The sequence below is a fragment of the Hippopotamus amphibius genome, chromosome 2 (genome assembly GCF_030028045.1).
Source record: "Hippopotamus amphibius kiboko isolate mHipAmp2 chromosome 2, mHipAmp2.hap2, whole genome shotgun sequence".
NCBI classification, from domain to species: Eukaryota; Metazoa; Chordata; class Mammalia; order Artiodactyla; family Hippopotamidae; genus Hippopotamus; species Hippopotamus amphibius.
In genome coordinates this window covers 176144542-176157437 of record NC_080187.1, presented here as the reverse complement: position 1 = coordinate 176157437, position 12896 = coordinate 176144542, and the positions used below count along the sequence as shown (strand labels likewise).

The 12896-nt window shown below is 37.1% G+C and overlaps 1 protein-coding gene across 1 annotated transcript; it reads left to right on the top strand.

The window, feature by feature from the left end:
• The first annotated feature begins 10285 nt into the window (after positions 1-10285).
• On the top strand, positions 10286-11230 carry LOC130844672 (olfactory receptor 4K14). The gene has a single exon (XM_057720787.1). It carries the CDS (start codon positions 10298-10300, stop codon positions 11228-11230), a length of 933 nt encoding a protein of 310 aa, XP_057576770.1. The 5' UTR covers positions 10286-10297.
• Positions 11231-12896: the final 1666 nt, after the last annotated feature.

The window sequence follows — 12896 nt, the reverse complement described above, 5'->3', positions numbered from 1 at the left end:
TGGAAAATTGTTTCATTCAAAAGCAGCTATGTCTATTGGAGAATTAGAAAGCCATATGCATGACCAGAGTGGGATAAACGCTCAAAAATAGACATGAGAAGACATTAAGCTTTCACCTCTGACTGATCCCTAAGCTAAGCACAAGCAGAAAGTTAAGGCTAAGGCAGAGTTGTTTAAACATTGAATAAGTGCCCCTGCACAGAGCCAATCTGCAAAAATTTAGAGGTTCCATTTCTTTTTCAATTCCTTCCTTCCTTCTTTCCTTCCTTCCTTCCTTTTTCTCTCATTTGTTCGTTCTTTCGTTCTTTCTTTCTTTCTTTCTTTCTCTTTCTTTCTTTCTTTCTTTCTTTCTTTCTTTCTTTCTTTCTTTCCTTCCTTCCTTCCTTCCTTCCTTCCTTCCTTCCTTCTTTCTTTCTTTCTTTCTTTCTTTTTCTTTCTTTCTTTCTTTCTTTCTTTCTTTCTTTCTTTCTTTCTTTCTTTCTTTCTTTCTTTCTTTCTTTCTTTTTCTTTCTTCTTTCTTTCTCTCACTTTCCCTTCCTTCCTTCCTTCTTTCCTTCCTTCTCTCTCTTTCTTTTCTTTCTCTTTGTCTTTATTTCTCAATCTCTCTCTCTGCCCACCCCCTTCTCTTTCTCTCTTTCACCTGCTCCTGACATTCAAGAAAAGCTCTCTCAAAACACTAGCTGAAGACAGAGGAGTCCAAGATGGTATAGGAAGAACCTAAACTCACCTCTTCCGGTGGACACACTGAATCTGTACCTACATATACAACAATTTCTCCTGAAGAAGACCTGAGGGCTAATTGAATAGCTACTACACATAGAAGGACCACATGGAAACAGATAGGAAAGAGAGAGACATAGTATCCGTGGGAACCCCAACCCCAACACATGACCTGCAGTAGGGAGGGATATTGTTGAGAGGCCTGAGCACAGACTCTCTTTCCCTAGGACAGAGTGAAAAAACAGCAGTTTAAAGAGCACCTAGACTATACAGAAAAGAAATCCACTTACTAACTCTAAAGCTCCTACCAAATGGGCAGGGAACTTGTAAAGCCCTCTTTAGGATTGAAGATGCTATTATTTGAGTTCCCTGAGACTGCCTCTGGCCTGCACTTGCTCCAGCTTCAGCTGCCTTGTCAAAGTGGTCTTAGGTACAGTGCTCCACAGGTCCAGGGCCCACTCCAGGTTTAATTACCCTGCCAAAGCAGCCTTGGGCACGGCACTCCCTGGGGACTGCCCCCAACCCAGCCCCCTCCAGCTCCAGCCAGCCTGCCAAAGCTGCCAGGTGCAAGTAGTCTACACAGGGGACACCCCCTACACAAGGCCACTCCTTCAAGGCCAGGAGAGGTAGCTGTTTTGCCCAACTCGCAGACAAAAATATGGGCATAATTAATTTGCAGACAGTATTAGAAAAATCATTATTGTATATACTTGCTGTTGAATGGGCTATTCCTCAAGTGGACCTGGCTTTTCCTTGAATTGATGGGCTGGCTTATTTTTAGAAATTGGGTGATGAATAGTTCCTGTTCCATTTTGGTGGCTTATGTCAACCTTTTGCTCACCATGTCTTGATAATTTTCTCCATTGGTTATACACGCCAAGAAATACCTTTGTTGGCTGCCTATAGATTTTGCCCTGCCTCGTTAACACAGCAGACACCTGCAGGTCAAGATCTCTGCTTGTCATTACAATCTTGCTGCACATTGTGGAAATTAACATGGTTGCCTCTGATGGTTAAAAATTGCCACTTGGCCTCTTATATCCCAAACTCCTGTTGTTGCGTTTGACAATATTTAAATCTGCCCATTATTTAAATCTTCAGTGAAATAAATAGCCTCTGGGCCCTCCTCCAGAACATTGTCAGCTGATGAGTTCACTGGTATTATAAACTAAATCAATTTGATTGTACTAAGCTCAAGGGGTCTTTTGAACTACCGAGGCAGTTCCAGAATTTACCTCAATATCCATTCCAAAGCATGTTCTCTTGATTTCTGTCACTGCAAATTAACCAGTTCATGAAGCTCCTTTGGTGGATTTTCTTTTGCATCTCAGAGCAGGCTCAATATTGCCCTTCTCTTAACATTATGTGACTAGAACCTAATTATTTGTCTGGAGGTGGCGAGGTGAAGTGGGGCAGACTTTGAGGTGAACCTGTATTATGTTGCCAGACGTACACATCAATTGAGGCTTTTGCATTTTCTCCAGACGAGGTGAGGGTGCTATCTTCCAGAAAAAAGGGGGAAGCCACTTTTGCTGGCCCAGATGTTCAAAGGAATATGGTAATTCAAGGTTTTCAAAGGTATACTTCCAGATATTCTCATATCAGATACCAGGTCCTAATGTTTTCTCTAATAGAGTCATGACTTTATTTTTTCATACTGCAACCTGAGTTGATAATTGGCGATATGAGCCTCTTACTTTCCTCTGTCAGCACTTTGATGCTAGTTTAAAATAACCAGGCAACTCCCTAATATTTTTGAAGTACCATGGTCCCATATCTCTCACATTCTAGAGGTAGTTAATAATCTTCTACTTCTAGCCGGACGTAAATGATCACAAGTGAGAATCTTGGTTATTGTGATAGTACAGAATGCCAGAGATTATCATGATATCACTAACCACCACCAATGGGGCCTGTTGCCAGTGGGACTGTGAGTGATTCAATTTCAAAATTCCATTCTGAGTATTTGCTCCATAGAACCACTTCTCTCAGTAACTGTCCTGGTTTGCATTTATCCAAAAGTGTCTGCAATCAGGATTTGAGTAAGCATAGTTTTAGTGGGCGGGCAGGGAGAGGATGGTGAGTCTAGGAAAAACTAGTAGTTTCCTCCTAGAGTGAGGAGGTAAAACACAGGAGGAATGGAAGCCTGTAAACAGTACATCATCAATCAATATGCCTCTGTGGGCAATTGAAAATTAACCCCACTGTGGAATTCTGGAAAATAGTTTAGAACATGTGTCTAAGAATTACCTAACCTGTGGAGAGAGCGAACTGGGGTATTTATTGGCACTGGTTGGAGATTGCTTTCAGGGGCATTAATTCCCTGACTTTCCATTCCTACCTGATGTGCAGGTAGAGTAAATTCAACCAAAGAGAGCTATTGATAAAGAGTGGCAAGTGCCAGTCATTTGGACTCATGATAACTTGTAAATATTGGGAAGATAAAGCAAGGTACTGACAAAATGTGCTACATTGTGAGAATCCCCAAATTTATATATGTAATTCAGACTCCAGGACTCCAGACTCATATACTCAAGAGACTATTCAACTTCCTCATTTTGAATCAAAATTAGGATTTCAAAGTTAATATGTTCAAAATTATCTTCTTGATCGTCCTCCAAACTGTCTACAAATACAGCTTTTATGATTTTATTTAATGGTAACTGTGTTCTTCCAGTTTCTTAGGCTGCAATACTTGGAATCATGCTATCATGCTTGACTCCTCTATTATAGTCACAATCTATAATAACCTTCAAGAAATCCTATTTGCTCTAATTTCAAAATACATCTAGAGTTTGACAACTTCTTTTCATTTTTAGCATATCTTTCTGGTGTGAACCATCATCACAGCTGGCCTGAATTAGTGACTTGCTACTTATGTGGCCTCCTAGCTTCCATCATTGCTTTTTGCAGCACAGCAGTGAGAGCCATTCTTCTAAAACATATCAGATATTATTACCACTCTTCTACTCAAAACTCACCACTTGCTTCTCATTTTACTCAGAAGAGAAGGCAATGTGCTAATAGTGTCTTGCAGGGCCCTACAAGATCTGTATGCCACCCACAACTGCTTATCTGACCTAATTTCCAACTACTTTCCACTTTAGTCACAGGCATTATTTGAACATATTAGGCAGCACCCACCTAGGTGCCTTTGCACTAAGTGTTCTCTCTGTGTTTCACTTTCCCCAGATACATGGCTAATCCCATCTCCTCCTTTAAGTCTTTGATTAAGTCACCTCCTCAATGAGGCCAATTTTTAACATCCTACCTGCAACCCAACCTGCAACCCCATCTCTGGCATTTCCAGTATTCCTTACCCTGTTTACTTTTTTTTTTCCTTAGCACTTATCATACATTTCTCATTCATTTGTATTTGTTTATGTTGTTTATGAGAATGTAAGTACCATGAGGAAAGCAACTTTCATCTATTTCATTTACCAATGAAACAGATAAAACATCTTGAGAATGTTTACTATATATATAGTTTGGTGTCATCTTGTTTTGTCCTTGACAAAATATCATGAACGCTTTTCCATATATTAAATATTTGTTGAAAACATTGTTTTCCATGTCTTATTATCTTCTATTGCATAGATGTACTTTAATTGATTTTAACTATTGTAAAAAATTAAATTACCTATAATTTTTGACATTAATCTATAATAGATATCTTTTAATATAGAAATCACTAGATCAAGGTCTACTGGCATTTTAAGGGGCCTTTTCTATATTTTCAAAGTGTTTGTCTAAAAGTTGTATTGACTTACATTCCAGCTAACACTGGGAGAGGCAGCATTCTGCAGTTTAAGAATATGGTTTCTGCTGAGACAGCCAAGGGGGCCCTAGAAAGGCTTCCCCACACCCTGACATGGGCTTGAGTGGTGGGGCTGGGTGAGAGTGGGGGTCCAGTGGGGACATCCTTACCGTGCTCAAAAGCCACCGCAAACAGCAATAAAAACATACCATTTTCCAAGAAGAAAAAAAAAAGGAAAAGAATATGGATTCTGGAGTCCAGATACCTGGGCTAGGACTTCAGCTGTGCTACTAACAATTTGTGTGCCTTAGCACATTAAGTCTCAGTCTCCTCATTTGTAAAGTAGCAATGATGATGTTTCTCTTATTAGACTTTTATGAAGATTAATTGAAAGAATCAAGCATAGTGCTAGCGTAAACACTCAATAGATGTCAGGTATTATTTAAATTTATATTGCTATTTTATTATTAAATTATCCATTTCATCATACCTGAACAGGAACGTGATATATTTATTCTAAATTTGATATATGAATAAAGGTATGTCATTAATTTTTATCTTTGATGTTTATTGAGGTAAGATTTTTAATGTTTATTGGCCTATTATTCTCTTTATTTAAAAAATAATTTTCTTATATTCTTTGTTCATTATTCTCTTCAGGTTTTCTTCACTTCCTGATTTGTAAATATTTTTTTCTTTATTAAGGATATTACGCCTTTGCCATCAGGCCTATAGCAGACACTTTGGAACTTTGTTTAGATTAGAAAAAAAGTGATTCCATTTCGGCAGCCCCAAGCCTGGCCAGAATATATGGTTTGATGGATGGGTGGGGCACAGGCTGGATGTCAGCCCCCAAAGACCCTTTGGCCAGTAGGACTTGAGCAATTAAAGTTTACAGAATTCACAGATTGGAAATACAGTTAACCAGCTTGTAATTGGATTTTAATTTTATTATGATGCTTTCTCAAATACAAAGATGTTTTAAATTTTAATTACTTTGGTATATTATCCTTTTACTATCTGAATTCTTCTGTTGTGGAGAGGAGAGGAGAGGACAGGAAGGGAGAGGAGGGGAGGAGAGGGAAGAGAAAAGAAGAGAAAGAAGAAAAGAGAAGAAGAGAAGAGAAGAGAGGAGATTTATTTTAAGAAATGGTTCATGTTATTTGGAGCCTGGCAAGTCCAGAATCTGCGGTGTGGACTGGCAAGCTCGAGTCCCAGGCAAGCTGATGGTGCAGATGAACTCTGAGGCAGTCCACTGGAGAATTTCTTCTTGTTCTATTTAGGCCTTCAGTTGATTGGATAAAGCTCACCCACATTGTGGACTGCAATCTGCTTTCCTCGAAGTTCACCAATTTAAATGTCAATCTCATCCAAAAACACTCTCCATGTTGACACATAAAATTAATCATCACATTTTGTAAATCCTTCCCTACCTCCAAGTCAAGTATTCACTTCTCTTGGTTGTCACAAGCTTCTCTGTAATTCTTTTTTTTTTTACATAATATATCTGTACCCACATAAAGGCTAATTTTCAGAAACAAGTGACACTGATGTATGTACAATCTTTCTTTGGCAATTATGATCTCTAAGTTTTAAATAAAGAAACAGAAACATAGAAAGCTTTTGTTATTCCTTTTAGTGAGCCACAATTATTTAATGCCAATTTGGAACTTGAGTCTTTTTCATTACATGCAGATGCTGTCTTGGCAGAAAAATCTGTTGTAAATTTGATTGCATGTATACATCTAAAGTGGAACTTAATGTCATGTGGACAGTTGTAAATGTGATTATCATTCATTAGAACATTCTAGGATTTTTGCAATTATCATACAACCATTAGCATAAGGAACTTGAATTCACTTTAAATGATTTGGGGAAGTAAGTGGGATAATAATTACAAATGATCTACAAAGTAATCCAGACACCAGGTCATTATACATGACCGTATGAATCTGATTTTGAGAAAGCAGATATTTTGGTATATAAAAATCTGATGCTCCTGGTAGGAATGATCCTTCTCCAAAGTGGTATGCTTGATCAAAGTCACAAAAAAGTAATGTACGAGGCTGGTAGATCTTCAGCATATTTTTAGAATGTAACTTGTTAATTTGATTAAGAGAAAAGAACATTTTGTACTCTTTTAACTAGATAATGATGCATTATTATTCTGCTTGAAGTGTTAAAATAATTGCAGCTATGATTATATAATCTGACAGATCTTTAAAATGTTTCTTCCATTATCAATTGGGAAATGAATCTGATTCATTGCCAAAAATTTCCACTAGAAGATGGTTTATTCCCCAAACTCCATTATGGTAATTGGCCAAGAATAGCCCATCTTTAAGGGATTCTTAGTTTGATGGGAGAAAGGATATAGATATTTATATCTGAAGTCTGAGGGAGACTCAGATCTGAAGTTCTCTAGCTTCATAAAGTGATACTGTTCTGAATTATTTTTTAGGAGGCAGGAAAAAGAGATAATTAATGCTCTCTGGAATAAAAATAGGCTGTTTTTAAAAGTTTCATTCAAGTATAGTAGATGTGAAATACAAACTGAGGGATCTGCACTGTCAGTACTGAATATTTTAACTCCAGATTAGTAAAAATTCTTTGATATATATCTAGTGAGTGTGTCTGAAAATATAAATCAAATAGAGACTAATTTATTCTATTATCATGTATATTAAATCACTGGATTAGATCATATTAACTTGTCAGTTAAAATTAAATTTCTTCATTGTTGTATTTAAGTACCTTTTGTAGGTATACAAAATCAACCTCATTTTTTTCCTGATTACAAATTCAACATTCATTTAATGATCTTTAAAAAGCCTTTGCAAATCATAAAAGTTTCTCTGAAATTAGAACCCTATTTGTTTGTTTTATTCTATGTCTTTTAGCATCCAATTTTAAAAGAACTTTTTTGAGATATATTGATTAATTTACATACTATAAAGTTCACTCATTTTAAGTGTTCAATTCAGTTGTTTTATAGTATATATTTACAGAATTGTGCACCCATCATCAATATCTAATTTTGGAACATCTTTGATTCAATGGCAACTTAAATTTTTTTTTTTTTTGATTCCTGAGTTTTCCATTTGATTATTTCAGTTTTTCATTCTCTTAATCTTTATAAAATACTAAATTAAAGTTATGTTTTAGGTTTACATGTGAAATTTTTCATGGTCATCAAGAGAAAGAATATCAATCAATGTGCAGCCCTTATGGTCTGTAATATGTATGCCAGGATGGGTGTTATGATAATCTAACTAAACTTGTGAAGAATTCCCGAATTGTGATTTATGTCCATTCTGTCCACAGAGGCATTTAACTTCAGATTTATAATCCCAGTCTATTACCAAAAGTGTTGCAATTAAATATAATGCACTTATAAAAGTTCAAGAGAAACAAAAGGAATTTTGAGTTCTTATTATCCTGACAAAAGTCTGTTGCGATGGGTGCTATTTCAATGGATTAAAACACATATAATAACCATTAATCCTGTAGATTTTAAAATTCTACTGATATATCCTACTCACATCATTAGACTATTTCAAATGTGGAATGTGTTACTTTAGTTTCCTGTAAAAACCTTACAAAACTATTATTTCATGTTATATGCTTCAATTGTATAAAGGGTAAATAATAAAAGCTTACCTGAAGGACAGTTCTGCATTTTTGTAAGGTTTTTTGTGAAGAACTCTATTCAATGCCTTTATAAGTAGGTTTATAAATTCCTTTTAGTGAGGAGAGTGAGACACCAGTTTATTTCTAATGATAAATTAATAATGAGATCTATATATCCCATTCTACTTCTGGGGGCACAGAGCTACATTTTTTAATCAAATGCTGAATTTATCAGTCATTTATATATAATTGTGAAAACAGCCCCCTAAAAAATTATTTCATAGGTTTTACACTCTGGTTCTTGTTGAGAGGTCCTAAAAAATATCTCATTCATTGAAAGCCATCCTAAAATCCTCTCAAAAGTAGTCAGCTTATAAACAATAAATCTACAAATGAATTATATCATTGGCTTTTTAATCCCAAACCAAATTGATGGAAAAAAAAGTGACAAAAGCAGTAATTTAAAAAATTGTGGAATCAGGGGAATTGTATAAACCCTAGGTAAATTGATTTACTTTCCTTTATATTGATTGGTTTCTATACTGAATTAAATGAGAATGGGAAATTGTTGGTGTTCTATAGATGTGGTCTGAATGAATGAGTGCATGAATGAGCAAATGAGTAAGGAAGATAAGTTTACTAAAAATCATTGTTTTACACTTAAAATGGGTGAATTTTATGATAGATAAATTATATCTTAATAAAGCAGGCTGAAAAAAGATTCCAAACAGGCATAACATGGGAGAAACACTTACTCGATTGCTCTTTGGGAAGCAATATCTTGAGCTGAATATTAATTAGAAAATAAGATATGATTTTCCTGAACCAGATCTTACCTATCACTCAGTTAATCATAAGCACTATAACAAATTATCCTATAAAGGTTTTTTTCATTTTTTTGAGAAAAAAGTTTTTTCTTACATTTAAGTTATAAAAGTAAAAATATATTCTCATAATTATACAACATAAAAAAGCATAATTATAAAGTAGTGCATTAATAATATACTAGTCTATATCCCTGTTAACATGGTATTAGTCTATACTCTTTTCTCTCTCTTTTCCATGTATACAATTTGCTGATTACCGCCCATATTTCCAGCTTTTTGAAATATTTTATAAGTGAACTCTGTCAGGTTTCTGTTATCTGTAGATTTGATAATTATGTTTTATCCAGGATGTTGATGAAAAGCAAACTTTAGGAAAATGTGCTGTGGCCTCAACTAGAGGCTTTCCTCCCCGCTGGCACAGATTAATTCTTTAGATTAAAATTTTATTTAATTGGGCTACTATTTAGATCAAACTTTATTCAAAGACAGTACCTGAAAATACGACCAATGGCATTCTATAACTCACAAATAGCACAATAATGTCACTCCCCCCAAATTACTAAACAACACACACAATTTAGGTTCATGATCTGGAAGCTCTCCTATATTTAAGAATCATCCCATATATATTTTATAACAAGATCATGCTTTTTAATTTAAAGGAATGAAAAAAGATCCCTTTAATTTGCATAAAGGGATGCAGTTTACTTCATTTCTTAGCTTCAGGAAAGAGACCGATGATAATGTTTGGATACATAGATACGGCCACCCATCAAATGTCTTTGCCAGATTTTGTTTTGTGTTTGTGTGGGTAAGTGGAAAGAGAGGAGAGACCTCTCTCTCGACAACTTACATGCAATTGTCTTTGTTTTACATGATGGCGTTATTTTTTAATTAAGCTTTAATTTCAATTCTTAGGTTTGTTGCTTAAAAACAATTACCCATTGGGCAATAACACTGACAGATGGAGAGAGTATAATACTGCTAAGAAAATCTTCATATTCTCAATCCTACAAGGATTTTTGGTTCACATTCTGTACGTGACTGATTCCACATTTGTCCACGGGCAAGATCTAGATAAGGGAGAAAAAAATGTTTCTACAATTGTCACCTATCCTGGAGTCTCCCAGAATGTCTAACTGCCCCTAAGGAAACACTGAAGTCTGAAAAAGGTAAATATACATGTTGGCAGGGACTTGGTTTTAATCTTCCATGTATTATATTTTATATTTTTTTTACAAATTAAAACTTATATTTAGATCACACTTAGTTGATCACTTTCATGAGCCTGCTAGATGATAGGTACTTTCACTTACATCTCTTTCCTTTATATAGATTCAGAACAAAATCTGAACCTGAGGTAATGGACCTGAAGAATTATTCCTTGGTATCAGAATTTGTGTTGCATGGACTCTGCACTTCACAACATCTCCAAAAATTTTTCTTTATATTCTTCTCTGGGATCTATGTGGCCACTGTGCTGGGTAACCTCATCATTGTGGTCACTATAATATCTGACCCCCACCTGCACTCCTCCCCTATGTGCTTCCTGCTGGGGAATCTCTCTTTCCTGGACATCTGGCTTGCCTCATTTGTCACCCCCAAGATGATCAGGGACTTCCTTAATGATCGAAAGCTTATCTCCTTTGGAGGATGTATGGCTCAGATCTTCTTCTTGCACTTTGTTGGCGGGGCTGAGATGGTACTTCTTGTTACCATGGCCTATGACAGATATGTGGCCATATGCAAACCTTTGCATTACATGATGGTGATGAGCCGGCAGACGTGCATCGGGCTGGTGCTTGTTTCGTGGGTCATTGGATTTGTGCATTCCATCAGTCAGGTAGCCTTTACTGTAAATTTACCTTACTGTGGCCCTAATGAGGTGGACAGCTTCTTCTGTGACCTTCCTCTTGTGATCAAACTTGCCTGCATGGATATCTACGTTTTGGGTATACTTATGATCTCAGACAGTGGGCTGCTTTCCATGAGCTGTTTTCTGCTCCTCCTGATCTCCTACACTGTTACCCTCATTACCGTCCGACAGCATGCTGCTGGTGGGGTATCCAAAGCACTCTCAACTTGCTCTGCACATATCATGGTAGTCACACTCTTCTTTGGGCCCTGCATGTTCATTTACGTGTGGCCTTTTAGTCGGTTCTCTATGGACAAGCTCCTCTCTGTGTTTTACACCATTTTTACTCCACTCTTGAACCCCCTTATCTACACACTGAGAAATAAGGAGATGAAAATATCTATGAAGAAACTGAGAAACCAACATGTGACTTTTCACTGATCCAGCTTTCCAGAGAGCTACATGTTCTTATTCATTCAGGAGATATCATTCTTTAATATGATTCTGCTCAAAGATTTCATTCTGACATTGCATTGGTATAATTTGTATTGTATTACATTACAGAGAAATAGTTATTGATTTCAACAAAAAATATATATATAATTTTGTGTGTGATATTTTATATATATATGCAACAAATTACTCATACAATATATACTTATTGGATCCCACACATCCACTTTGGAATGAGTTCTACAATTTTTTAAGCCAGATTTTTCTTAATAGTTTATTTTGTCTGAAAACCTGATTAAAAATAATTTTTTATTTCCTAATCATTGTCCAACTCAGCAAGGGCTGTCAATTCATAGGTATTCAAGAAATGAGACATTTGGCACAGAGAAGCTAGCTTGAGAGTAATGTCCTGAGAATCTTTGTCCAGATTTTGAAATCCTGAGAGGAAAAAAAAAAAACATGATTTCAAGAGCCTATTGATTTAAGAGATAGGATTAAGATGGTGGAGTAGGAGGACCTGCGCTCACTCCCTCTTGCAAGAGCACTGGAATTACAACTAATTGCTGAACAATCATCAACAGAAAGACACTGGAGCTCACCAAAAAAGACACCGCACATCCAGAGACAAAGTTGAAGCCTCAATGAGACGGTAGGAGGGGCGCAATCGTGTTACAATCAAATCCCATAAATGCTGGGAGGGTGACTCACAAACTGGAGAACAGTTATACTGCAGAAGTCCACCCACTAAAGTGAGGATTCTGAGCCCCATTTCAGGCTTCCCAACCTGGGAGTCCAGCAACGGGAGGAGGAATCCCCAGAGAATCAGACCCTGAAAGCCAGGGGGATTTGATTGTAGGGCCTCCACAGGACTGGTGGAAACAGAGACTCCACTCTTGGAGGGCACACAAAAAAATGTGCTCACCAGGACCCAGGGGGACGGAGCAGTGACCCCATAGGAGACTGAACCAGACCTACCTGCTGGTGTTGGAGGGTTGCCTGCAGAGGTGGGGGGCAGCTGTGGCTCACCAAGGAGGCAGGGGCACTGGCAGCAGGGGTTTTGGGAAGTGCTTATTGGTGTGAGCCCTCCCAGAGCCTGCCATTAGCCCCACCAAAGAGCCTGTGGGCTCCAGCACTAGGTGGCCTCAGGGCAAACAACCAACAAGGTGTGAACACAGCCCTACCCATTAGCAGACAAGCAGATTAAAGTTTTACTGAGTTCCGCCCACCCAGCCCTACCCACCATCAGTCCCTCCCATCAGGAAGCACACAGGAGCCTCCTAGATAGCTTCCTCCACAAGAGGGAAGACAGCAGTATCAAACAGTATCAGCAGTATTTCATCTCGCAGAACTGAAAACCACAGCCACAGAAAGATAGAGAAAATGAAAAAGCAGAGGACTTTGTACCAGATGAAGGGACAGGATAAAGCCCTAGAAAAACAACTAAATGAAGAGGAGATAGGCACCCTTCCAGAAAAAGAATTCAGAATAATGATGGTGAAGATGATCCAGGACTTTGAAAAAAGACTGGATGCAAAGATTGAAAAGTTTACCAAAGACCTAGAAGAATTAAAGAGCAAACAAACAGAGATATGCAACACAATAACTGAAATGAAAAATACACTGGAAGGAACCAACAGCAGATTAATTGAGGCAG